The following is a 26,039-nucleotide window of genomic DNA, read 5'->3' as shown; positions in this document are numbered from 1 at the left end:
TATTCACTAGGGTGTCTGCTTTAAAAAAATATATAATGCTTGGGGGTTCAAAGTAATTTCCTAGCAAAAAATACTGACTTGTTTCATGTGAACAGAGTGTCAGAAAAGGCTTTGTCTTCAGGTGGTTAGAGGAGTGAGTGATGTGTGGCATAAACTTCTAATGCGGGGCATAACATTCCCCAACCAAAACTACCCCTTTTTGTGTTTGTCTACTTTCAAAAAAGGGGTCATGGGGGGGGGGGGGAGCTTTGGTGCTATCCTAGTATTTCAGGGCCTCCAAAACTGTGATAAGTAGTGAGGAAGTGAAATCAGGAAGTTACGCACCTTCAGGCTTTCAAAGTGGTCATTGGATTTCGGGCTCCTGTATGTGGCTAGGCTCTCAAAAAGTCTCACACGTGGTATCCTCATACTCAGGAGAAGTAGAAGAATATACTTTGGGGTGTAATTCCAAAATATACCCATGGCACGTGTGAGCAATATACCATTTAAGTGACAACTTTGTGTAAGAAAAAGAAAAAAAAAAAATTCCATGCACTCAACATGCCTCTCAGCAGATAGCTTAGGGTGTCTACTTTCCCAAAAGTGGTTATTTGGAGGTGTTTGTACAGCCCTGGCATTTTAGCACCTCAAGAAATGTGATAGTCAGAAATCTGTTTAAATTCCAGAATCTATACCATAGTTTGTAGTCGCTATAACTTTCACACAAACCAATTAATATAGTTACTGGGATTTTTTTTTTTTTTACCAAAGACATGTAGCAAAATAAATTTTGGGCTAAAATTATGACGAAATTTGAGCTTGGAAAAATATCGCTTTTTTTCAACATTTTTGGTCTTTTGTGCTTTTATAACGCAAAAAATATCCTCTGGAGGGCAAGTGTTTAAAGAGGGCTTCAAATTGCCTATCAACAAAACCTTTAAAAGAAGAACATCATGAATAGAAACTGAAAGGTGTTTACGGAGGACTGAAATGGGAGGATCTACTGCTGGAGCAGACCATTATTTCTTGAATTTCTTTTCTATTGAATATATTTCAGCAAAAAGCCTAAGAAAAGTAGATATCCTTTCAGGATTAGGCCAATCCTCATTTACTGCACGTGGTTCGACTTTGAATACCGCTTTAAGGCCTCCTCACACTTGCAGTGTCCTTGTGCATGGAGAGGAAAAGGCTTCTTTGATTTTGCCAGCTTCCTTGTGCCCATAGGGACTGGTTTTAGCTGTGGAAAATCAGGTGCTGCTAGGCAAAGGCGAGTTCACCCCATGTCAAGCTTCTTGCTCATAAAATGCGGTGGTCAAAAATTCCTCTACAGCTTCTACTACTGTGTGTCTTAATCACTTTCCACCATTTCATCCTCAAAGAGGTCTGGAGGTTCCCTCTGTGATTCAGTAACAGAGTTAAGAGGGAGAAAATTGTATAATTTTTTGCCTCTGGAAACCTAAGCTTTTGGGAGTGCCAATAGTTCGAAAACAGAAGATTTTTTTTTTTTTGCTACTAGCTTTGAATTCTTTGGAAAACAGCGTTCCTGAAAGGGAGCTATCATAACAGCAAATTTTTCCATAACAAGGGAATAGATATCACCCCGAAGGATGCTTTGAGTTTCCTGTTGGCTATCAGCAGAGTGCAAGCTATTCAGTGCTTTTGTCCCAGTTACCCTTGCACCTGCGATCTGCAATTGCTAAAGAAAGGGGTCCCTGAGGGGTACAGAATGGATATGGAAGATAGAAGTATTTGCATATCTGGAATATAGAATGTACTATAATCCAGGGGCTGACCACGTTCCTAGGATGAATCTCTGTAGCAGAAGGTGGCAGGAAATGCAGCAAACATGGTGTGCACTTCATATCTGGTGTGCAGATATGGAGGGCAGAAGCACCTCTGCCAAGAGGTGTATTCTGACTATGTTCCCTATCCTCTATCCTGAGATTAGGTATGGATAGAAAAAGACCACAAACTTTAAAATTAAAGCAGCCCTTCACCCCAAAAGACAATTTGAGTGTACCTGGTTCCAACCCCTCCTTCCACCACAATTAGACTTTTTAAGTGCTACAGGCCAGCACTTCCTCCTTGGCTAAGAAAGAATGGTGTGGCTTCCATGTGTAAGCATAATCAGATAAGCCAAGGGCTGTGCCAGGTCCAAAAGGCCTAGCAGAGCTCTTTGGCACATCTACGCATGCAAAGGACTATTGAACTTTGTGGCACAGGTGGAAGGGGTGTGGAGCCACAATCAAGGTGACAGAATTTGCTTTTTAAGCAGAAATACTAATGGCGCTAAAACCATTTGAAATAAACAAAACAGGAAGTAACACAATAAAGTGGCACTCCTATGCCTGCGTATCTGCTTTGTGTACTAAGCACTGCAGCTTCTTTATAGCCAGGAATTAACCAGATTACAGGGAAGTACCGTCTTAACGTATCCCAAGTGCTAGACCCATTAACGGTCCAGGCTTCACCTGTCACAATGGGCATACTCCCAAAGAGGTCTTCAGGAAGCATAGAGATTTTCAACTCTGAAAATGTATAAGCGCCCTGTGACTAATTACTTGTGATGCAACAATGTGCCAAGGGGAGCACCTAAAGAAGGTTGCAGGGCCTGAAGCAACATTAAAGGCCAGTTTCACACAGTGGGGTATGGTCTCCAAGGTAAATATAGTTACCGATCAAGAAACTTCTAGACTGCCCAGGTCAACAAGCAGTCAGATCTTGACAGAATTGTCTGAAGAAAAGAAGAATGATTGAAAAGTAAAGAAAAACCTCCACTTTACTTATGAGGATACAGAGCACTAAGAACACTACACCACACTTGGTGGCAATGTGCAAAAGTTGCGAAACTGTGGATACGGGTGAAAAATGTAATTAAAAACATTCTATATAAAAATTTAGTCTGCAACCCCTGGGAAACCCTATTTCAGATCTTACTATCAATGAACAAAAGCTAAACACCAGCCAGAGCATTAATGAAGAGACAGTGATGATGCTGCACTGATATGCAGCAATGATGGGCATTGATAGGCGACACTTATGGTCGGCACTGCTGGGCATAGATGGGTGGCACTGCAGGGCACTGATCATCAATGCTCTGATGATCAGTGCCGACCTGCTCGTTGACAGCTGTCGGTTAACGGCAGTACTTTCCTTACACTGTCAAAGTGCAGCCAATAACCGTAAACTGTATTTACTCAGTGATCTGCCGTGTCATTGGACACAACTGATCACATGGTAAAAGGCTGCTGTGATTGGCCTTTTACCTCATCACGTGATCAGAAGTGTCCTACGGACACAGCGATAACGGAGATCACCGGAGTGCACGTTCTGGAAGGACATCATATGACGCCCTCCCAGAACTGGATGACCGTGCTGTAGCCGTCATCATGTAAGCATGTGGTTAAAGATATGCTAAATTAAGTACTCCATTAGGGTACTAATTTTCTTTAAAAGGTTTGTTCACTTGCGGTCAATGCTGTGACACATATAATGCTACCAGCTAAGTATTTCAGCGGACATATCTGGCAAAATTTAGAGAGACACAGCTGTATAAATGAATCAACAGCTAAGGAATATTCAACTCCTGATTTCTAAGGGCAATTTACATGTATTATAACCAGCCTATGGGATTTAAATCTACTACAGATGATCACTAACAGGCTAACAAGACCTACGATAACCATGCTCTGGCAGACAGCTTTGCTGGCCAGGGTACTGCTGTTGCTGAGATCTATACTCTTGCTGTTGAAGGCCATTTACATTTAAATAAAACCAGCCCTATGAGATTTAAATCTAGTACACAAATGGATTAATACATACCATAACCTTGCTGCTGGGGTGGATAACCTTGCTGGCCAGGGTACTGCTGCTGCTGAGGTGGGTATCCCTGTTGCTGTGGTGGACCTTGATAGGTTTCTTGTTGTTGTCCATACTGAGCATTACCTAAGGATAATTTAGAAAGGAAGAAAAATGAATGCCCAGTTTAAATCCACAGGTTTACAACCAACACCAAAACAGGGGAAAAAAATAAAAAATAAATTACAAAACCAATATAAAAATGCTAAACACCAAAACAAAAAAAATAATCAAAACATAAGGAAATCAGCCCACAAACTTAAAGCTAGTTTTGCAAGTTTGGACTGCAGCATTGTTGTTGGAGCATCCTTGGCAAACGAGCAATAAAGTTAAAGTATCACAGTCTTGTGACCATGATAGCAAGAGTAAAGTAAAACATTGAGACAGCTGAAAGAGCACAGACTAGCTAGACAAGATCAAAAAGCTGGTTCCTAAAAGACAAAATGTGTGCATGTAGAAAGATAGCTTGGAGAAAGATCTAATGGGTTGCTAAGTAAGGGTTGCTTTTCTGGCAAACTTGGGAAAATGAGCATGTTTTCGCTACTGTCAGTGAGTGCTTGTGAAAAATACGATGTTTGAGACCTAGCTTTGTAGTGAAAAGCCAAAAAGTAAGCCAGCATTTAGAGCTCTGTTGTACAACTTAATATGTTGTGTGAAAGATCTATCATTCCAGGGGGGTTGCAAATGAAAATAGATATGTGTATATATATGTATGTGTTTGTGTGTGTGTGTGTGTGTGTGTGAGAGTGTGAAGGTATATAGATACCTCCTTCGTAGTAATGTTGTGAGGAATCCTCGTAAGGCCTATCGTAGCCTTGTTCAGGATACGACGGTTGCTGATAACCGTAATCATTATGACCTACATCAATTCGACAAGAAACAGGAAGAAACGTTAATGGCCTTTTGCTGGAGATGCATATAATTAGTCTTACTTGCTCACGAATGCTAAGAATATTTTCACATTAAAAGACTTAGAGAAAGTTATTAAGCAATTTGAAGCACAATAATGGCTGGAAATGCTTTTCTAACAACCCCAATTAAGTAACAATATAAAACTTAAAACTGTAAAGATCAATCTGCTTATCAATTATAGGGCTTAGCCGATTTCACAGACTGAAAATATAAAAGTTATTGTAGCAAAGACCACAGTCAGTATCATAGAAACCAAAACATTCATGCAGAAAAAAAAAAATTACCGTATTTGCCGGCGTATAAGACGACCCCCCTACTTTTCCTGCTAAAATGTAGTGTTTGGGCTATACTGGCCGTATAAGACTACCCCTCTTCCAATGCACACCAGTGGGAGGAATAGTGCCCCATCATTGATGTCAGTGGGAGGAATAGTGCCCCATCATTGGTATTAGTGGCAGGAATAGTGCCCCATCATTGGCATTAGTGGCAGGAATAGTGTCCTATCATTAGTATCAGTGGAGGAATAGTGCTCCATCATTGGTGTCAGTGGGAGGAACAGTGCCCCATCATTGGTGTCAGTGGGAGGAATAGTGCCCCATCATTGGTATCAGTGGCAGGAATAGTGCCCCATCATTGGTATCAGTGGGAGGAATAGTGCCCCATCGTTGGTATCAGTGGGAGGAATAGTGCCCCATCATTGGTATCAGTGACACCAATGATGGGGCACTATTCCTCCCACTGAGACTTGCTGACCCTGTTCTCGTATGGTGCTGCTGCAGCCAGCATATGTGGTTGCAGCAGCACCTCTACACAGAACACTTACCTGCTGCTCCGGCACTCAATTTTCGCGGGGCCGCTCGGCTCCGCCCCCTCGCCGGTGATTGGCCGCCTGTGTGCCTTTCCTGAGCTACAGTTCTGGCGGCCAATCACCGGTGAGGAGGCGGAGCCGAGCAGCCGCACGAACATCCAGTGGCCGAACTGAAGGAGACGCCGCGCTTCCTGGACCGGATCGTCGTGGGACTGGATCCAGGTAAGAGACATCAGCCCCTGCAAACCCCTGTACTTAATGCTGCAGCCCCCCTAAACATGTGTACCGGCGTATAAGACGACCCCCGACTTTTGAGAAGATTTTCAAGGGTCAAAAAGTCGTCTTATACGCCGGCAAATACGGTAGGTCAAATGTGAACATTCATATAGCTAAAAATACAACTATATGTATTTACGTTTATTTAAAAAAAAGCACCTCAAAATTGTGCCAGTTTTGCATGAAGAATATTTGGTTTAAGGAGAATGAAAATAAGAATGACGAAGGGAAACACATTTACACATTCTAGGTCTATAGCTGTGCATAACCATTGCTATACCCAGAGAGTCTAATAGAAAGATCCCTGCTAACGAAAACATTGGAATTAGCATAAATTTAAGCCACATAGATCTAGAAACAGCTTAATCAATTGCAATCCACAATGGTAGTATTTACTTTTTTGCTGTTAATGTATTTGCCATTTGCAGCCCTTCAGTAAATTCCAATGGCACAGATTCTGAAAGACTGACACAAATGAATTGTGTCAATGGTGGCCATCTTAAAAAAAAAAAAAAAAAAAAAAAAAAAAAAAAAATGAATGGACTTATGATCCCAAGTCCCATATTTACTGGCCATGTGGAAACCCTAGTTGCATCACCAGAAAAAGGAAAAGTTTGAAGTTGTCTTCATTTGCTATACAAGATACACTATATTGCCAAAAGTATTGGGCCAGCCCTCCAAATCATTGGATTCAGGTGTTCCAATCACCTCCATGACCACAGGTGTATAAAATCAAGCACCTAGGCATGCAGACTGTCTACAAACATTTGTGAAAGAATGGGTAGCTCTCAGTGAATTCAAGCGTGTTACAGTGATAGGTTGCCACCTGTGCAATAAGTCCATCCGTGAAATTTCCTTGCTGCTAAATATTCCACAGTCAACTGTTCGTTGTATTATAACAAAGTGGAAGCAACTGGGAACAACAGCAACATAGCCACGAAGTGGTTGGCCACATAAAATTACAGAGTGGGGTCAGCGCATGCTGATGCGCACAGTGTGAAGAAGTTACCAACTGTATGCAGAGTCAATAGCTAAAGACCTGAAACTTCGTTTGGCCTTCAGACTAGCACAACAGTGTGTAAAGAGCTTCATGGAATGGGTTTCCGTGGCCGAGCAGCCACATCCAAGCTTTACATTACCAAGTGCAAAACAAAGTGTCGGATGCAGTGGTGTAAAGCACGCCGGCACTGGACTTTATAGCAGTGGAAACATGTTCTCTGGAGTGACGAATCACACTTCTGTCTGGCAATCCAATGGAAGTGTCTGGGTTTGGCAGTTGCCAGGAGAACGGTACTTGCCTGACTGTTATGTGCCAAGTGTAAAGTTTGGTGGAGGGGGGGGTTATTTTTCAGGGGTTGGCCTTGGCCCTTTAGTTCCAATGAAGGGAACTCTTAAAGCGTAAGCATACCAAGACATTTTGGACAATTTCATGCTTCCATCTTTGTGGGAGCAGTTTGGGGATTGCCTCTTCCTGTTCCTACATGGCTTCACACCAGTGCAAAAAGCAAGGTCCATAAAGACATGGATGAGCGAGTTTGGGATGGAGGAACTTGATTGGCCTGCACAGAGTCCTGACCTCAATTCGATAGAACACCTTTGGGATGAATTAGAGTGAAGACTGCGAGCCATGCCTACTCGTCCAACATCAGTGCCTGAACTCACAAATGCGCTTCTGGAAGAATGGTCAAAAACATTCCCATAGACACACTCCTAAACCTTGTGGACAGCCTTCCCAAAAGAGTTGAAGATGTTAGAGCTGCAGAGGGTGAGTAAACTCAATATTAAACCCTACGGACTAAGACTGGGATGCCATTAAAGTTCATGAGTGTGTAAAGTCAGGCGCCCCAATACTTTTGGCAATATAGTGTGTGTAAGGGGATACTCTTCTCTAGCACAAATGGAAAGCACAACTGGTCAGCAATAAAGGGAGGGCACCAGTTCTCACAAATGACAAATTGTGAGCGATTACGTGTGTGTGTTTTTTTTTTTTTTATTAAAAACACACAAGTGATATTTAGGCCTAATGAACACTGGGTGTTTTTACAGCTGCTGTTTTAAGTTTTTTTTTTTTTTTTTTAACGGCTTCTAAACTCCCCTGCATGTTATCTTATGTGTTAATGCACAATCTTTTAGCCACTGTTTTCTGGCAGGAGAGTTTAGTGTCAAAAAATAAAAAATCCCTCTGCCAGTCAGGCAGAGCTCACAAACCCGGAAGGAAGACCAGGTGATGATGGAAGCCCTGTGGAGCCATGACAGCACTACGCTGCGCTGGAGGGCTTAGTTTCAAGGTAAGTCCTTCATATTTGTGCTAGTATGCAAATTTATCCTATCACATTATGCCTTTACCTTGCAGGGTTTTTTTTCCTTTTTTTTTTCCATATGCGGTTTACTACCACTTTATAAAAAGGCATTAAGAACAGAAAATGGGCCATTTTTAAAAACATTTTTAGATACTTCAGGATTTTACATGTTAAAGTATAACTAAAGGCTTTTTTTTAGTTTTCGATAGAGAGAAGAGGGATTAGAACACTTGTCAAGTTTTTTTTATTGCAGCCTGTGTTCCCCATTAGGGATCACCCTCTGGTTTATCATCACCACCAATAGTGCAAGTTAAAGAACTTCCTAAATTTTGGATTGTCCCCAGAACAGAAATAGAGGGAAAATCTTTAAGCACTTCAATTCTGGGCACTTTCACCTCCTTCCTGCCCAGGCTAATTTTAAGCTTTCAGTGCTGTCGCACTTTGAATGACAATTGTGCAATCATGCAACACTGTACCAATATTTAATTTTTATAATTTTTTTTTAGATGGTGCTTTTTTTTGGTATTTAATAATCACTGGCTTTTAAATTTTTTGCTAAACAAATGAAAGACTGAAAATGTTGAAAAAAAAAATAGTTTCTTAGTTTTGGTTATATAATTTTGCAAATAAGTAATTTTTCTTGTTCACCAATGTGCTTTGATCAAGCTGTGCTGATGGGCACTGATGGGGCTGCAGTGATTATCAGTGCTAATGTGTCCTGTCAGGATTGCTGGTTATCGGCTCTCCCTTCCTAACACAGCGACTGCGTGTGAGGAAAGGAAATGCCAATAACAGGCAAGTATGTTTACATGTGATCGACTGTGATTGGACACAGCTGATCACATGGTAAAGGGCCACTGTGACCGGCTCTTTACCTCAATCTGTAATTGGCTGTGTGCAAAGGTGAAGGGGGACACTAATAGCTGCCAATTTATCAATTTTACAAACTACTCACCCTAAATGGTTCCAGAGGTGCAATAACAGATTCACGCTCAGTATGCAGTTGCCATCTGAAAACCACATACTTAGGCTGCCCACAAGATATCAGTAGCACTTACCATACGCTATTCAGTATAAAAAGATATGCATTTATTGTCTGCATCCCAACTCTGGAGTCATTAAGATGAGTAATAATCTGGTCTTCTGCTTAAATGGCATCTATAACCTACACTCACTAAATAAGAGTGCAATATAGCTGTGAGCATACATCAATCTAAATAAATTACCCAACGTGCTGGAAATCATATATAATTTGCCCTAATACTGCGTTTTAACAAAACATCCCAATATCCACTTTTTAACCACTTAACGCTAAGTCACGTAGGTACACCATTTGACCAAGTGGTTATATCAGGATGATGCCTGCAGCTACAGGCAACATCCCTGTATTGTTGTTTTCCTCAGCCTGGCTAAAAGTTCCTCTGGCTTACTCAGAGCTTGTTGAGGACCAGAAAGCGGAAGCGAAGAGAATTTTCCTCATTTCTGGATTCCTGGATGTAAACAGCGCCATTTTTAAATTTTGAAAGTATCTGATCACACCGATCTTGATGTGATCAGATGCTTGTGAGAGCGGAGATGATATCTGGGGTCCAATAGACCTCTCCATAAAAAGTACATGTCACTGCCTAATGCTTTCACAAGGGATGTTTACATTCCTTGTGACAGAAATAAAAAGTACCTTCATCCTCCATGCTTGAGCGCACGCGTTGGTTCTGCATGCATAAGTAAACGGTGACTGCACCACACATGAGGTATTGCCGCGAATGTCAGAGCAAGAGGAATAATTCTAGTACCAGACCTCCTCTGCAACTCAAAACTGGTAACCTGTAAGGGCCTTTCAAGTGTCACCTATGGCGACAGTCTTTGTTGCCATTCCACAAGCATGCGCAATTTTTCAGAATTTAATTTAAAAAAATGCAACATTTTATTCCTTATTTTAACACCTGTTATTGAAACAACAAACAATTCATTTAGTGTTAAAAAACCAAGAATTTCCAGTAGAATGTCCCAGTCGACACATAAATAGATCAGCCTAACTACAGTGCTCATAAAGCAATAGGTGCTCAGTGATATACAACAAACTTCATCTAAGTGTTTCACTCCTGTACGTTGAGGGTGGAGCCTGACTATGACGGCACGGGAGAGCGCGCAGTAAGCACTCTCCGTTAGCCTTCCCTGGTTTATCCTCCCCAGGAGTCTCCGATAGAGAGACCAGCTGCATCAAGGGTGAGCGGTGACTCACCCGACTGGAGACGGTGCGTGGTGTCCGTGTCCCTGGAGACGGTCGGCTTCCTGGACCTGAGAGAGAGAGATCTGGCAGAGAGTTGGGAGAGGAACGCCTCGGGGCTCTCCTCTGACGTTCGGTGGAGGAGGAGTGGAGTCTCCGGAGAGACGGTCGGGCTGTCAGTCAGATAAGCCTAGGAGCTAGGAGCCAGGAGAAAGCCGGCTTCGGAGGGGGAGTGAGATTGTCAGGGAGATAATACTGAGACGGATGAGGCAGTGGAGCGGCACCGACACGTGGGCAGCCGCAGAGAAGCCTTGGGAGATCCGGGTGTGGGAGAGCTTGTCTGACATACAAACGAGTAGAAGTGGAGGAGGTAAATCAACACACTCCTGTCACATTACATCATCTCCACCCTGTCTTCCTAAGACCTCAAAATCTCCCTGCTGCCATATCACTCCTGCATCATACTATTCCTATTGCCTGACACCACTGTTATAATAAGGCTAACCTCCTAAACTTCTATATCTTTCCCAATCTATAATCTAATATATATCAGTACATCGCCTCCAAAATAAGGACGTATCGGATGAGAAAGATAAGTGACTTGAGCCATATTGGACCCACAGGAATCCCCCTAAGAACTTATAATGAGAAAAGAGGACTGCTTCTGGAGTGATATCCCAACGTGAAGGGTGAGTGAGGACCGTGGGCCTTCCTGCAGGTCTTATTCTATATTATATATTGGACCTACACAGTGGAGCCTTATATACATTGATTCCTCGTATTAGACTTTCAGATGACTATGGTAAGACTTTGCATTGATTATAAAATCTGAAAATAAAAGAGGGGATTCCTAGGGTGGGTCTGAAGATCGGGAGGAGTAGGTGTCCAGGAGAGCAAGCAACAAGAGTAAAGGCTTTAAAAATAAAATGAAAGGTAAAAACATCAAAGGGAGTGGGCCTAAGAACTCACAAACTGGTACGATCAAGAAGTATGTGTCACAAGGAAATGTTACCCCAGAAAGATCTCAGGCAATAAATGAAAAAAGTGAATTGGAAATAAGTCTGGATAATAGCCCGAGACTCTCCCTGGGCCCGGTATATAGTAGCCAACAATTAATGGAAAGCCAGGATCTGAGAGATTGTGAAAGAGATATGCAAATACCTAATAAAAAAGAAATGGCGGAGATGTTTAAAGGCTTGGAAAAATCACTGAAGCATGAAATGGGGATGATTCGGGAAGAAATGGGACAATTGTTAACTAGAGTGGAAGAAATGGAGGAAAAAGTGCAAAATTATACCCAAACCATCCCAAAATTAGAAAAAAGGCTATTAGAAGATAGAAAAGAACAAAGGAGATTGCTCTATAAGATGGAAGAACAAGAAAATAGAGAAAGGAGAAATAATCTCAGAGTAAGAGGAGTCCCAGAACTATCACAGAGGGAAGATATAAAAGACTTAAAAGAGTTAGTTGGCAAGATTTTGAACTCCATAATGGACAAAGTGGATGAGGAGATGTTTAAATTGGACGGAGTATACAGGATTGGAAAGTATCAACAAGACAAAGGGATAGAAAAACCAAGAGATATAATTGTTAAATTCCATAACTACGGAGATAGAGAAGAGATATGGAAAAAGATTAAAGGAAAAACAAATATTATATACGGAGAGAAAATTATTCAAATTTTTGCAGACTTAACACCAGAGACTCTGAGAAGGAAGAGATCATTGAAACCCCTATTAGAAGTGATGAAAAATCCTAATGTGAAATACAGATGGGGCCGCGATACAAGTTTAATCGGGTGGAGGGATGGAATTACAGCTATCTTAAAAGTTCCGGAAGATTTGGAAGACTTCTGTGATAAACTGGGACTGCAGAGACAAGTGATACCGGGTTGGGAAGTGGAAGAGGGAGAGTTGGACACGGGTAGATGGCAGTTGGTTAAAAGAGGAAATAGAGAGACAATAGATAAGGAGACATTGGGGAGGAGGGGGGGAAGGTGAGCGGTTATAGTCGGAGTCGAACCCCTGTAGTGGGATCAAAGGTGGAACATGATCCATAGGCAAAGGAGGCCTAGGAGGGGGAGGAGGTTGGGGAGGGGGGAGGGGAAGGGGGAGGGGAAAGGGGAGGGAAATGGAGAGGGAAGGGGAGAAGGATGGTATAGGGGGAAATTTTTAAAAATACTCTGCATAGTGAGGAGATGTATACAAGACATATGGAAGATATAAAGTTTATAACCTACAATGTAAAGGGGTTGAACAGTCCTGGGAAGAGATTTAAGCTATTTAAGGAGTTGCAACATAGAGAAGCTTCGGTAGTTTTTTTACAGGAGACGCATTTTGAGATTAAGTCAAATATTAAATTAATCACTAGAAACTATCCAACATGGTTTTATGCAGATTCCCCAATTAAGAGAGCTAAGGGGGTGGCAATTGGGTTTGCTAAAAATGTAAGGTGGGAGGTAGAGGACAGAGTGACGGATCCTGAGGGGAGATTTTTGTTTTTGAAAGGTAGGTTGCAGGAAATAGAGTGTACAATAGCGAATATATACTGCCCAAATAAGAGACCTGAAATATACCTGAAAGGGATACTAAGAAAGCTGATGGATTTTAAAAAGGGAAGATTGATAGTGGCGGGAGATCTGAACTTATGTTTAGACCCACAGATGGATACAACCTCTCGTGTGCAACGAGAGGGAGGTAGGTCTATGAAAATCTTAAAGAAGGAGATACATGAGGGCCAACTAGTGGACATATGGAGAATAATGCATGGAAAGGAAAGAGACTATACCTTCTTCTCTAATGCACACGAGACTTACTCGAGATTGGATTATATAATGGTAGATCATCAACTTATTGAGAGGGTGGATAAAGTAGAAATAGAGACAATGACTATCTCAGACCATGCCCCAGTTATAATGAAGGTAAGATGGGGGAGGCAGTTGACAAGGGGGGTAGGATGGAGGTTAAATGAGGCCCTTTTATTAGATCAAGAGATCGATCAGCAGATCAGAAAAGAGATGGAAAGATACTTTCAAGAGAATGAAACAGGGGATGTATCAGTGGCCACTGTCTGGGAATCCCATAAGGTATATATTAGGGGTATATTGATCGCGCTAGGGACAAAAAAAAAAAAAGGAAAGGAGTAAGAAACTGACAGGGCTCTTAAAAGAAATATACGACCTGGAACAGATCCATAAAAATAGAACAACAAGTGAGATAAGGCAGAAGGTATTAGGAAAGAAGAAGGAGTTGGAGATATTAATGGAAGAAGAAAGGAGGAGAGTACTTAATAAAGTAGCAGTAGAGAGGTATAGATGGGGAGATCGACCAGGAAAACACTTAATGAGAACCCTGAGAAAAAAGAAAAATAGAAATTATATAGAAAAAATAAGAAGCCCCAAGGGAGAAATGGCTCACTCTACTAAAGAGATTGGGAAGGTATTCAAGGAATATTATAGCAAGCTGTATAATATTAATTCCCAGAATTTAGCAAATAATAGTGAAAATAAAAACAGAGAAAAAAGAAGGACATATTTAAAAAATGCAGGACTACCAAAGATAGATGAAGATCTATTGAAATCCCTGGAGTCGGAAATTACACAGGAGGAAATAAAGATAGCGTTGAAAGATACTAAGGTGGGGAAAAGCCCTGGCCCAGATGGATATACCGTAAGGTATTATAAAAAATATAGTGAACTGTTAATACCTAAATTGAAGGAGTATATGAATGCCCTGGGTGGGGAAATGGAGATTAGACAGGAATCCCTACAAGCCCATATAACACTTATACATAAGGAAGGGAAGGATGCTACTCAATGCTCTAGTTATAGGCCAATTGCACTCCTAAATATAGATACAAAACTATATGCAAAGGTCTTAGCAAATAGGATGAAAGACTTGATGCCGGAATGGATTCAGGGAGATCAGGTTGGTTTTGTATCAGGGAGAGAGGGTAGGGACAACGGAATCAGAACTCTGTTGCTGATCCAGAAAGCTAAAAAAGGGAAAACCCCAGCAGTGGTGCTCTCGATTGATGCCGAAAAAGCTTTTGATAGAGTAAACTGGAGCTTTATGATGGATACCCTAGAGATCATGGGAGTAGGTGGTAGAATGAGGGAGTGGATAGGAAAGTTGTATAAAATGCCATCCGCGGTTATTTTGGTAAATGGTGAAAAGTCTGAGCCCATTGGGATGTCAAACGGGACAAGACAGGGATGCCCACTGTCCCCATTGTTGTATGTATTATCATTGGAACCCTTGTTGGAAACAATTAGGAAGAATGTAGATATAAAGGGAATACAAATAGGGGAAACTGAACATAAAGTGGCAGCTTTTGCAGATGACCTGCTGTTTTATGTGGGAAATCCTAGGATAACACTCCCGAACTTAATAAGAAGTTTAAAAGAGTATGGGGAAATATCAAACTTAAAAATCAACCCGACAAAAACTGAGATCTTAAACGTAAATCTTCCAAATGGTGAGAAAGAAAAGATACAAAGAGAATTTCCTTTTATATGGAGAGATACAGAGATAAAATATTTAGGGGTTAAACTTACTGCTTCATATACAAAATTGTATAAATTAAATTATATTGCTCTTCTAAATGAGATCAAAGAGGAACTGAGGATAATGGGAAGAGGAACTCCCTCTTGGTTAGGACGAATAAATCTGATAAAAATGATAATTGTACCCAAAGTCTTGTATAAATTTCAGATGATCCCAATAAGTCTCCCAGAGGCCTTTTTTAAAGAAATTAAAAAGATAACAAAATTTATATGGAAAAATAAAAAACCTAGAATATCTTATGACCTGATGAGTAGAGGTAAAGAGAGAGGGGGTTTGGGAGTGCCAGATTTTAAGAGATACTATAACGCTGTAGTTTTAACAAGAATTTATGACTGGACACACAATAAAAAGGGAAAAAGGTGGGTTAAGATAGAGAACGAACTGAGTGGAGTTGACCTGAGTAGAAGCATATGGGCACCAATACAATATAGAGGTTTAAAAAATACCACGAGTGTATATACACTGAATGTTCTAAAGGTTTGGGATAATTTACATAAACGTATGAAGTGGGATTTTAATTCACAATTAATGTCACTAAGAAATATGGAATATTTTCCACCAGGTATAGAGGGGATTATGGGAAAATGGATTAAAAAGGAAGACATTCAATTAAGGGATATTATGGATGGACAAAAATTAAAAACAATAAAAGATTTAAAGAAAGGTGGAGGGGAACTTTTTATTAAGATCGATGAGTGGAAATACCACCAATTAAAACACTTTGTTGAGAGCCTTCCGAAACCTATGAGAGGGAGAAAGGATTGGAATTTATTTGAGAAGTTGTTGGAATCACGGGGAGAGGGGAAACGGGGCACGGCAAAAATATATAAAATTCTCACTGAATTAGTCACAGAGGTAAAACCAATGTATATAGAAAAATGGGAAAAGGACTTGGGGACAGAGATAGATGAGGATAAACAGAGGAAAATATATAGACTCACACATGAAAATATCAGCATGAGAGAAGTGGAGGTAAACTATAAAAGTTTGGTAAGATGGCACATCACACCAAAGGTAGAACATAAAATGGGTATAGAGAGAACACAAGAGTGTTGGCGTGGGTGTGGAGGGATTGGTACGTGGTTTCATATTTGGTGGGAATGCCCAAGGATTCAAAGTTTTTGGGAGAAAATGGTCAACTTAATAGAGAAAATCTCAGGGATAAAGATAGGATTAGATCCAGAAGTGTGTCTGTTACATAAGACAGATATACCAGTGAATAAATACAAGGATTCCGGTATATGGTACTATGTAAATGCAGCAAAGGGGTTGATACCTAGATTCTGGCATAGTTTAGAGGTTCCGAGAGAAAGGGACTGGTTTGAGAGAGTAAAGCAGATTAGTAAGATGGAGAAACTATACTATATCCAAGAGGGTAAGATGGAGATATATAAAAGGAGATGGGAGAAATGGGAAGATTTTGTACTTCAAACGAATATATATGAAGCAGTAGAAATGAGAAGAGAAGAGGGGTAGGATACGCTTGCTTTAGACAGAAAGTAGGGAAGAACGCAGAGTGGGGGGGTTGTTTGGGGGGGAGGAGGAAGGGGGTAATGTTTTTAAGAAGGGAAAAATAAAGGATAAGAAGGAATTGTGTATTTATTATGAAAAAGATGAAAGTGTAATGTTATCTTTATGAAAAATTAATAAATATTTAAATATAAAAAAAAAAAAAAGTGTTTCACTCCTCTGTGGGTTTATCCTCTCACCTCTGTTGTAGGCCCACAAACATTTACAGGTCAGCTATGCACTTATAGTCTCACTCTCCCCTCTTCCACTTTTGGTACTCCTCTTTTCTTCCAATTCCACCTTGTATCACAATTTGAAAACGTTTCCCATTTAAGTGGGTAATAGAGCCAACATCTACCTCATAGCAATTCACCAGACTTAGGGTGTTCTCTTTTGGACGCTCATTTTACCTCATGCTTGCACGCTCACCAGTTTTCAATTTCCTTATTAAAACAGATCCTTGTTTTGGACCCAGTGATTTCATCTTTGTGCTTCCCTATGCAATGCAGGTAGATTATGGCTCATTGTAGGGGCCAGTAGTGTTTACAGTGGGGAAAAATGACAATTATCCCTTGTAGTGGGGCTGCCTCCTCACAATAAGGGTTAAAATGACTTGTTCAGGTCTAGGGGACTAGAAAAAGCAGTTAACTTACTTGATCCTCTGCTCCCCTTGCAGCTGGCACTCTCCTCTTCATTCATATGCTTTGACAGCAGACTGTTCCTGGGCATCCTCATGTCAAATGCATGGGCCTGTGACTGTTGAGGCATAGGAAGGAGGTGGCTGGGAGGACTGGTCTAGCAAATAAAACTGCTTTTTCTGGTCCCCCAGACCTAAACAAGCATTTAACCCTTGCAGTATGGAGGAAATCTAATCCAGAATTCAACTTCCTGGCCTGTTTCACTCCTACGCAGGTTGAGATTGATGCACTTTCCCAGTGCACTTTGTGTTTTTTTCAAGGGGTCTGTTGACATGTGGGAGAAACCAGCAAAAACACAGCAGAAACGCATCAAAAACACAAGCGTTTCCAATGACGTCTATGGAACAAAAAAATGCAACCTGCTGTGGGGAAAAAAGTCCCTGACCCTTTTAAAAAACCGTGAACATTAGGAAAGCATGTTAGATGAACTGTAGGGAGTTTCTGCAGAACTTGAATTACACTGAAAAACATAGGTGTGAACCAGGTCAAAGTATATCTATAGGCATTTTATTTTTTAGATTTGGATAGAGTGGTAAAGGGTTAGAACTAACTTTTTTCCTTGCCAGTATCACTGCAAATTAGGGGGTAGTTCCAAAAAATTGAGTTGCCATCAGAACATGAATTGAGGGAAAAACGTCCAATATACTTTATATACTTGTTTATGTGACAAAGAAGAGGAAATTTTACCTCACACTGAAAAGCTATCTTTTCTCTCCCTGTTGAGTCTACAGGACAGGAAGTGACGTAAAATCTCCATAGCTAGAAAAAAAGGCAAATATGGCTTACCTGTAAATTGCTCATATTGGAAAAAAAAAAAAAAAAGCAGAGGCTGCCTCCATGGGAACGCTCATATAACCCTACCCATTCAGACTTTTTAACAAGAATAAGGAGTGACCATAGGTGACAGAGGGGAGGGCCCTGTGTTTTCTTCTGTACTCCATTATAAGGAATTTAAAGGCAAGTTTAAATTCCATTTACTTAAACTGTAGAATTTATTGATAAATCATTGGACATCTCCAAGCAATGAACTGAGGCCCACAAGAAAACAAGGGCAACAACCAGAGAAAAAAAAAAAAAAAAAAAAAAAAAAGGTAGACGACAGCTTAAAGTACCTTGCAGCCATAGCATGCATCAGCCAGGCTTGAACATCCAGATGCTTGATGCTGGAAAGTCTAAGACACAGATAGATCTAACAGAATGAGCTCTGATAGGGAAAAGGGATACCCTTTCGCTATGGGTGTGAACACTAGAAACAAGTTAACTTATCCACTTGGCAATGGTGAGGCACGGTGAGCCTTTCAAAGACCTGAAAGAAGGACAAAAAGGGACTCAAGTCTATCGAATAGAACCACTGTCTCCCAGGTAGACTGAAAGCCACAACATCCAGGCAGGTTATTCCATGGTGTGTTATGGGGCAGGACACAGGGAAGGAAGGACAATATCCTCACGGAGATGAAAGATAGACCACTTTGGGTAGACCACCTTGTCCCTGTGCAATATAAGAAAAGGCTCCTTACGAGAAAAGGCTGCTAATGCAGAAATAAGCCTAAATGGATGTCATGGCCATCAAGAAGGTTGCCTGACATATGAGATCTTCCAAAGACATTTCTAAATAGACTCATGAGCAACACCACACAAAAACGTACTGATTGAAAAAGGATGGACAGGGGAGAAAACAGTCTCTTAAAAAGGTGCTCAAGTTCGCTTAAAGCAAACTGGTGCTGATGGACACCAAACTGAAGAATGGACAGGATATGAGCAAAGTATTATCTGGGACTCAGACACCTTGCTTCGCACCAGGCAAAGGTGGCCTACCATGTGTGATACTGGATCTTGCAGAAGGTAGATTTTCTTGCTTCTAGCACGGTGGGTGTATCCAAATCAGATATACCCCCTCATCTTTCAAGATCTGGTTTTCAACAGCCATGTTGTTAATGCCAGCTACTGAGAAGCAGATGGAATGGGGGGGGGGGGGGGGGGGGGGACATATTGCCAGCCATATGTGTAACATCCTTCTGGGCCAATTCTGTACTATGAGAATCACTGAAACCCTTTTTACCTCTATCTTTGCGTTTGCCAAATCAACAATCTTTATTAAAGGCATATGTCAGCCTGAATGGAGTCCAAGAAATCACCAGGGCATCTACAGCAAAGGATAGCAGATCCTTGTTACTGGTTACAAACCTGTTCAGTTTGTTGCTGAATCTGGAGACCTCCCATCATTCATAGAGATTCTGGGAATTTCAGGGTTCAGAGACCATTGCCCTGGGTTCATGCTTTGTCGCATTAGGCAGTCCACTTGCCAGTTGTCCACACCAGGTATGTGTATGGCAGCGAGAACCAGGATGTGAATTTATGCCCAGGAGACGAGCAATTCTGATTCTCTCAGGGCAACCTGACTTCTGGTGCACTCCCATGGTATATTGTAGGCCACAGACATGGCACTGTCTGACTGAACCCTGACTGGGTGGCCTTGCAGAAGTGGGGGTCCAGTGTTGCAGAGCTAGTCTGATGGTTCGCCATTCCAATACGTTCAACATTTTAGCCACAAAATCCTATGCATTTACACAGAAATAAGCATCATTCTAGAGATTTGGAGAATCATATTCTCTAGAGAACCCACTCAAAAGAATAAGGCTGAGGCACCAGCTGCAATTGTTCTTTAAAAGAAAAAGTCCTCAAATACAGGTTTCTGTGCTCTGTTCATCTGTTTGGGGTAGGGAGGAGGAGGGAGGAGGAGGGAGGAGGAGAAGAGGTTTTAACCCTCCCCTACACTATCTAAGGTGAAAAAAAAAGAAGCTTTGGCATCAGATATACTTTAAACTTTGCTTATGGAATCTGTCCAGCATTAGCCAATGGTAACCCATAAAAACTAGTTTCAAATGTTATCCACAATATAAAATGTTTTCCCTTCTAGCTGTCTCCTATATCAGTTCATGCCCTATTAATTCTAATGTATAGAGAAAAAGGAAACTCCAAACAAGATAAAGGCAGATATGTTTATGCTGATCATTTGTTTGATATTTTGTATTTGCTCTCAAGTCAGGTTTGAACACAAACATTTTCTGGTCTCAGTGGGATAAATGACTAAAAATACCTGTGCAAGTAGCACAGATTTTTGCCCCATTCTGATTTTGAAACAGTTGGTTCCTGGAAACTAGTAAAAGTTTGTTGTTGGAAAAAGTCACAAAATGTGGCCTTTATTGATTGCGAGATCTCGATTCTATCTAGTCTAAATACCCATTTGCAAAATTTTAAATAATTTTAATTTCCAAAAAGGTGTAAAATGTTTAAGTAATATAGTAAATACAAGTCTACCCAAATCTTATTTAGTATTCATCTTAATATAAAACATTCTAAATGACTGAGAATTCCATAGTTGGCATAATACACAGCAGATTATTCAAAACAGAATATTATGGACATATTTCAAGCTGAACGTCATGATTACTATAAATGTAATCAAAGCATTACAAACAATTAGGAATCAGTTTAAGACCGATCTTAGCTTTTCTAAAAATACATATATAGAACAGGACCACATATATTTACTAAAACTATAACAAAGTGTATAAATCTTTTGTCTAATTCAAAGTTCCTGTCTTGTACACAGACTAGGAACTAAGCCTAAAATTAGAAACTGAGCAGGCAAGCTCTTTATTGCAGAATAGAGACATGCAATGCAATAAAACACATACTGTACCACCCTGCATCTCCTGTAGAATGTACATGGAGCTGTGCATGCCCAGCTCAGTTTACATTCCGGCACAGTAGTCAAGTTCCCGAAGGACTGAACTCTTGTGCATGCACAGGAGTGATGTCATCCTGCACCATTAATGCAGATTATAGTTACACTTTAAAGTGTATGTGCAGCCAAAACTTATTTTTTGTGTTTTAGATGAAGTTGGGAAGGATTTGAATCTTCGTGAAGTTTTTATTGCTGCCTTCCCCCCGATGGATTCATACACTATATTTGCCCTGGTTACTGTTATTACCAACACAGAAAGTGACGAGATTGCAAATTTTTACAACTTTCACCATAACAGGTGAGGTGAAAAGTTTCAACAGGGACATCTGTTCTGCTGATGTCTAGATGTTGGTAACATTTTCTTACTTCTCATTACTTCTCTGGGACAAGTGAAGGGAAATCTTCCCAAAGGGAAACGGTCAGCAAAACAAACGGACAGGCATTCTAACCTTCCTATACTCTATTTAAATTTAACAAAAAGAACATTTTGGCTTTACACGTGCTGTGTGTGCACCTAACGGCAAAGGAAGGGACCAAGAAAACCATGTGCACGAGACAGACTCACAGGAAATCTTAAGCAGTATGCTGCTAGCAATCTGTGTGACATTAAGATTTTTCAGAGATTGGGACCCTGAGCAGCAGCGTTGTACTCTTTAAGGACTCCAAATCAGCAAAATTTGCTATATTAGCATGTAAAACTACAAAACACACAATTGCAACATTATGTTTGAAAAAATATACATACATATTATATATATATATTTCCTGAACAAATGTTATATAGACTGAGAAGGGCATTTCATGTCTGTGTATGTTTTGAGAGCTACTGAACAATTTACTTTTATGTAAAATGTGAATATAAGATACATCATTACCATCTGGATAGTATTGCTGATTCATGCCTTCGGAAGGTCCTTGCCCACCATGACTATACTGGTCACCATAATAGTCTTCTTGGCCTGAGTACTGCTGAGGTGGACCTAAAAATACATGACAATTTTCAATAAAATGATTTAAATGCCACTAGAAACTAAGCTTGCTTATGTTTCTATCCAGACATTAGGCAAACGTGTTTTTATTAGGTAATTGACCTTTCTCCTATCACCTTCCAGACTGGCATGCCTGAAAGATGAGGGGCTCCTCCCTACAGGAAACACAATCAATTTACAGCTGTTATAAGTCCCCTCCAGTATTGTTTTTCTGCCTACATCGGAACATTTGGTGTTTTCTGTGACCAGAAGACTGGGGAGAGTTGGATGGTATCCCTGTGAGGCAGGCATAGGGAGGCCAGGGATGGCTGAACTAACTTGCAGGCTTGTTCCAGCTGAGACTGGGCAGAACCACCTCATGGAGAAGGAGGAAGTGATGGCAGCACCAGTGACTGCGGGCAAGTCCAAGTCGGGACTCAGTGACTGCCTTTCCTAAGGGGGAGTGCTAGCAGGACAGAGGGGGCACAGATGGACCACCATGTTGGTTCAGCCTGGTCAGACCAGACCAGGTGGATACCCCAGTTTACCCCCCCTCCCCCCATATTAATTATATGTTAAAACCCAGCAGCCATAGGGGGTAGGAAGAGAGAGAGACTAGCAACTGCTGTTCCTCTTCTCTTTCAGAATCCCTGAGCAGAATCCAGCAGGCCCCTGATAGACCGCCTTCTGTACCCACAGGCTCTAGCTCCTCTAGGAAATGTTGATATTGTGGGGAGAAGCTAGCTAGGTCCCATCCTAAACCATCTTGCTATAGATGCATTAACAAGCTGGCAAGGAAAGAGGCTTGATGAAAGATTTCCTAGCATCTATGCAAGCGGAGATGGTAGCCACCATCCAGCCCTTTTGAACCTCGGTGGCACAGCCGTAGGGCCCAGAGGAGCCAACCCCTAAGGAAAGCCCATCCTCACAAGCCTCAATTCCAGAGAGGGACCCATTTTATTCCTCCTGCCTTCCCAGATGCTTCCTCCAGCCCAAGCCAGGAATGAGGAGGAGAGTAAGGGAGAGCTTGATAGCCTAAAAGCAGACCACAGCTCAGGGGAGGAGGTGGACCTAGATCTCAGCAGTAAGGAAGGTGAGGAGGTGAAGTCTGGCAGCCACCTTTTTCTCCTGGAAGACCTGGAGGGGCTCCTTCAGGCAGTTTACAGCGCCAAAGAAATCCCAGAAACCCCCAGAGACCTCAGCGCAGGACAAAATGTATAGGGGCCTAGTTAAAGCCCACGCTAGGGTGCTCCCTTCCACCAATCCTTAAAAGGATTTAATCCTACAGGAATGGAAGGATCCTGGAAGGAGAATGGTCAGACATAAGACTTGGAAAAGAAGGTTCCCCTATAAAGAGGAGGTGGAAGATAGATTCCTTAAGCTTCCCAGGTTGGATGCTGCGATGTCGCAAGTTACAAAAAGACGTTTGATCTCTCCTTCGAGGATTCGGGGAGCATTAAGGATTTGTTGGACTGAAGGTCTGAATCCTTCCTAAAGGATGCATGGCTCCAGCTCTGGCAGCAACCTGCATTGTCAGAAATACAGACTTTTGGATGGAAAGACTAACCAAACACCTGTCGCAGGGGGCTATGTCAGAAGAAGTGCTAGATTCCCTCTCAGTGATAGGGAAGGATCCCGGTGGATGCTGCGGTTGAAGCCGTTAAAGCCTCAGCCAAAACAGCCGCACTCATTAATTCAGCTAGAAAGGCTATCTGGGTTATAGAATGGGAAGGTGACTTAATTTCAAAAGGTAAACTATGTGGTCTCCCCTTTGAAGGCTCCCTGCTGTTCGGACCAGGGTTGGAAACAATGTGTTGTCCAGGTTCCCCCCCCCCCCCAAGAAGGGGAAGAAATTCCCAGTTAAACCCAAAAGGTAAAAATACATTTTTTCGTGGCCCCTCAGGTCAGAACCAGAAGAGGGCCAAAAAGGAACCGAATAAGAAATAGGGCAATGGGAGGGGAAGGCAAAGGAGCAATTTGCTGCTTTCCTCCCCAGGCACCAGGATCAGGGTAGGGGGCCGCCTGTCACACTTTGCCTCCCAGTGGTAGAAAATCTCAGACAGTGCCTACATCTGCCAACTGGTACCAGAGGGCTATCGCCTGACATTCTCATCAAGGCCCCCACAAATGATCACTCTAACCTGCCTTCCTCAGGATGCCTTGAAGAGAAAAGCTACATATTTGTTGTTCACAAACCTTCAGGAAAATACAGCCTAATTATAAACCTCAGAAACCTGAAAAAAATTTGGGGAGTACAAAAGATTTTCCATGGAGAGTATTTACTCAGTATACAAAAAACTCCGAAAAAAGGCCTTTATGACAACGCTGAACCTCAAGGATGCCTATTTACATGTCCCAATTCATCTGGAACATCAGGTATACTTAAGGTCTATGATCGTAATTTAGGAAGAAGCAGCCCACTGGCAGTTCAGGGCTCTTCCTTTTGGACTAGTGGCCAGTCCAAGGGTTTTTACAAAATTCCTAGCCAAAGCACTGGCACTCCTGCACCTTCAAGGGATATCCCTGATCCCCTATTTAGACGATCTTCTAATTTTTGGTACCTCTGCTATACAGGTGAACGAAGACATGGAGAGGGCGATCACCACCCTGGAGTCTCTGGGCTGGATCGTAAGCATAGGGAAATCATCTCTGGAGCAGGTCAAAACCTTTTTAGGCTACATGGTGGACACGAACTCAAAAACTCTTTCTACCAAGGGACAAGGTGAAGAAGATAGTCCTGCCAGTGAGAGGGTCTGATAGAGCCTCCTTCAAGCTCCCCAAGGGAGGTCTTGAGGGCGCTGGGTCTGATGTCGGCAACCATCCTGGCCACAGTGTGGGTACAATTCCACTCAAGAGACCTGCAATTCTTCTTCTGTCCTGCTGGGACATGAAGAAAGAATCCCTGGACAAAAAGCTGGTCCTCACTTCATAGGTAAAATCCTCACTAGAATGGTGGGTAACCCCCAGCAATCTGCAGGGAGGCAGGCCCAGGGCCCAGTGGGACCAACTAAAAGTGGTCACAGATGCAAGCTCCTGGGGGTGGGGTGCACACCTGGGGGAAGCCAAAGCCCAAGGTCCTTGGAACAGGGCAATTTCCAAGTCTTCGTCCAACTCCAGAGAGCTCAGAGCGGTAGGTGAAGCCCTGAAGGCTTTCGAGAACAGTATGCTGGCCAGGGAGGTTCAGGTCAGCTCCGGCAATGCCAGCACAGTGGCCTACCTGAACCGTCAGGGTGGAACCAGATCCAGACATCTTCTGGACCTATCCAAAGAGATCCTGGGTTAGGGCTGAAGGGAAAGTTATTTCTCTGGTGGCAGTTCATATAAGAGGGACAAGCAACCAGGAAGCAGACTTCCTCAGTCAACAGCCGATCAGACAGGGGGATTGGGAGCTGAACTCGAAGGTCTTTCAGACCTTCCTGCCGACGGAAGGAACAGAAAGGTAAGGAGGTTCTTCTCAATATCCCGAGAGAGAGAGCCAGAGGGCCTAGATGCTTGTCGCAGATCTGGAGGTTCAGGTTGGCATATGCCTTACCCCCCACCGGTGGCCAAGGACGGTGTGGTTCGCGACCCTAAAAGTCCTCGGAGGCTTCTGATTCTGCCAGATCTTCCTCAGAGCCCAGTGCTTCACCCAAGCTGAAATTCTTCCAATTGGCATCCTGGCTAGTGAGCACCAGATCCTAAAAAGAGTAAGGGTTGTTCGGACAGAGATACAGACACCCTTCTCCTAAGCAGAAAGCCTGTAACTAGGAAAATGTACTCAAAAGTATGGAAAATCTTTTGTTCTTGGTGCAAAACGGAAACAGGTATCCTCCAACTCTGTTCCAATGATCCGGGAATTTCTCCAGGATGGTGTTGAAAGAGGGGTGGCAGTTAGCACCCTTCGAGTACAAATGGCTGCACTTTCCAGTTTTTCTTGACGCTAGATTAGCTAGAGAACCTTTGGTTAAGCGGTTATTGGTGGCCAGGGAGAGAATTACCCCATCCACAAAAGATAGGTTTCCACAGTGGAATCTGACCAAAGTGCTAGAAACCTTATCAAAACACCCTTTTGAACCAATAGAGGAGATTCCCTTTAAGTTTTTGATGTTAAAAATTATCTTTTCTGTTGGCTTTCAACCACAGCTAGAAGAGTTGAAGACCTACAAAAATTTGTCGGTCAAAGAACCCTTTTTGTTGATCCTGCCAGATAGG

The 26,039-nt window shown here is 42.0% G+C and overlaps 1 protein-coding gene and 1 pseudogene across 5 annotated transcripts in view; one reads left to right on the top strand and one right to left on the bottom strand.

Annotated features, from left to right (window-relative positions):
* Window positions 1–26,039, bottom strand: part of SS18 (SS18 subunit of BAF chromatin remodeling complex) — a 109,923-nt gene that overhangs the window by 19,900 nt on the left and 63,984 nt on the right. For 2 of the 5 annotated variants that reach the window (XM_089675710.1, XM_089675708.1), the window contains exons 7-9: window positions 21,756–21,860; window positions 4,604–4,696; window positions 3,802–3,924 (exon numbers count right to left, since the gene is read on the bottom strand). In XM_089675710.1, coding sequence (XP_089531836.1) covers window positions 3,802–3,924; window positions 4,604–4,696; window positions 21,756–21,860 — 321 coding nt within the window. The remainder of the gene's footprint in view (window positions 1–3,801; window positions 3,925–4,603; window positions 4,697–21,755; window positions 21,861–26,039) is intronic. The other 3 variants (XM_089675713.1, XM_089675709.1, XM_089675712.1) reach the window with 2 other exon arrangements.
* Window positions 22,827–24,605, top strand: LOC149463195 (uncharacterized; annotated as a pseudogene).

Source organism: Staurois parvus, unplaced genomic scaffold (assembly GCF_062004578.1).
Source record: "Staurois parvus isolate SC_StPar_1 unplaced genomic scaffold, SC_StPar_1.0 ptg000157l, whole genome shotgun sequence".
Classification (NCBI taxonomy): Eukaryota; Metazoa; Chordata; class Amphibia; order Anura; family Ranidae; genus Staurois; species Staurois parvus.
Note: the sequence above shows the minus strand (reverse complement) of the source record. Positions and strands in the feature narration are given on the sequence as shown.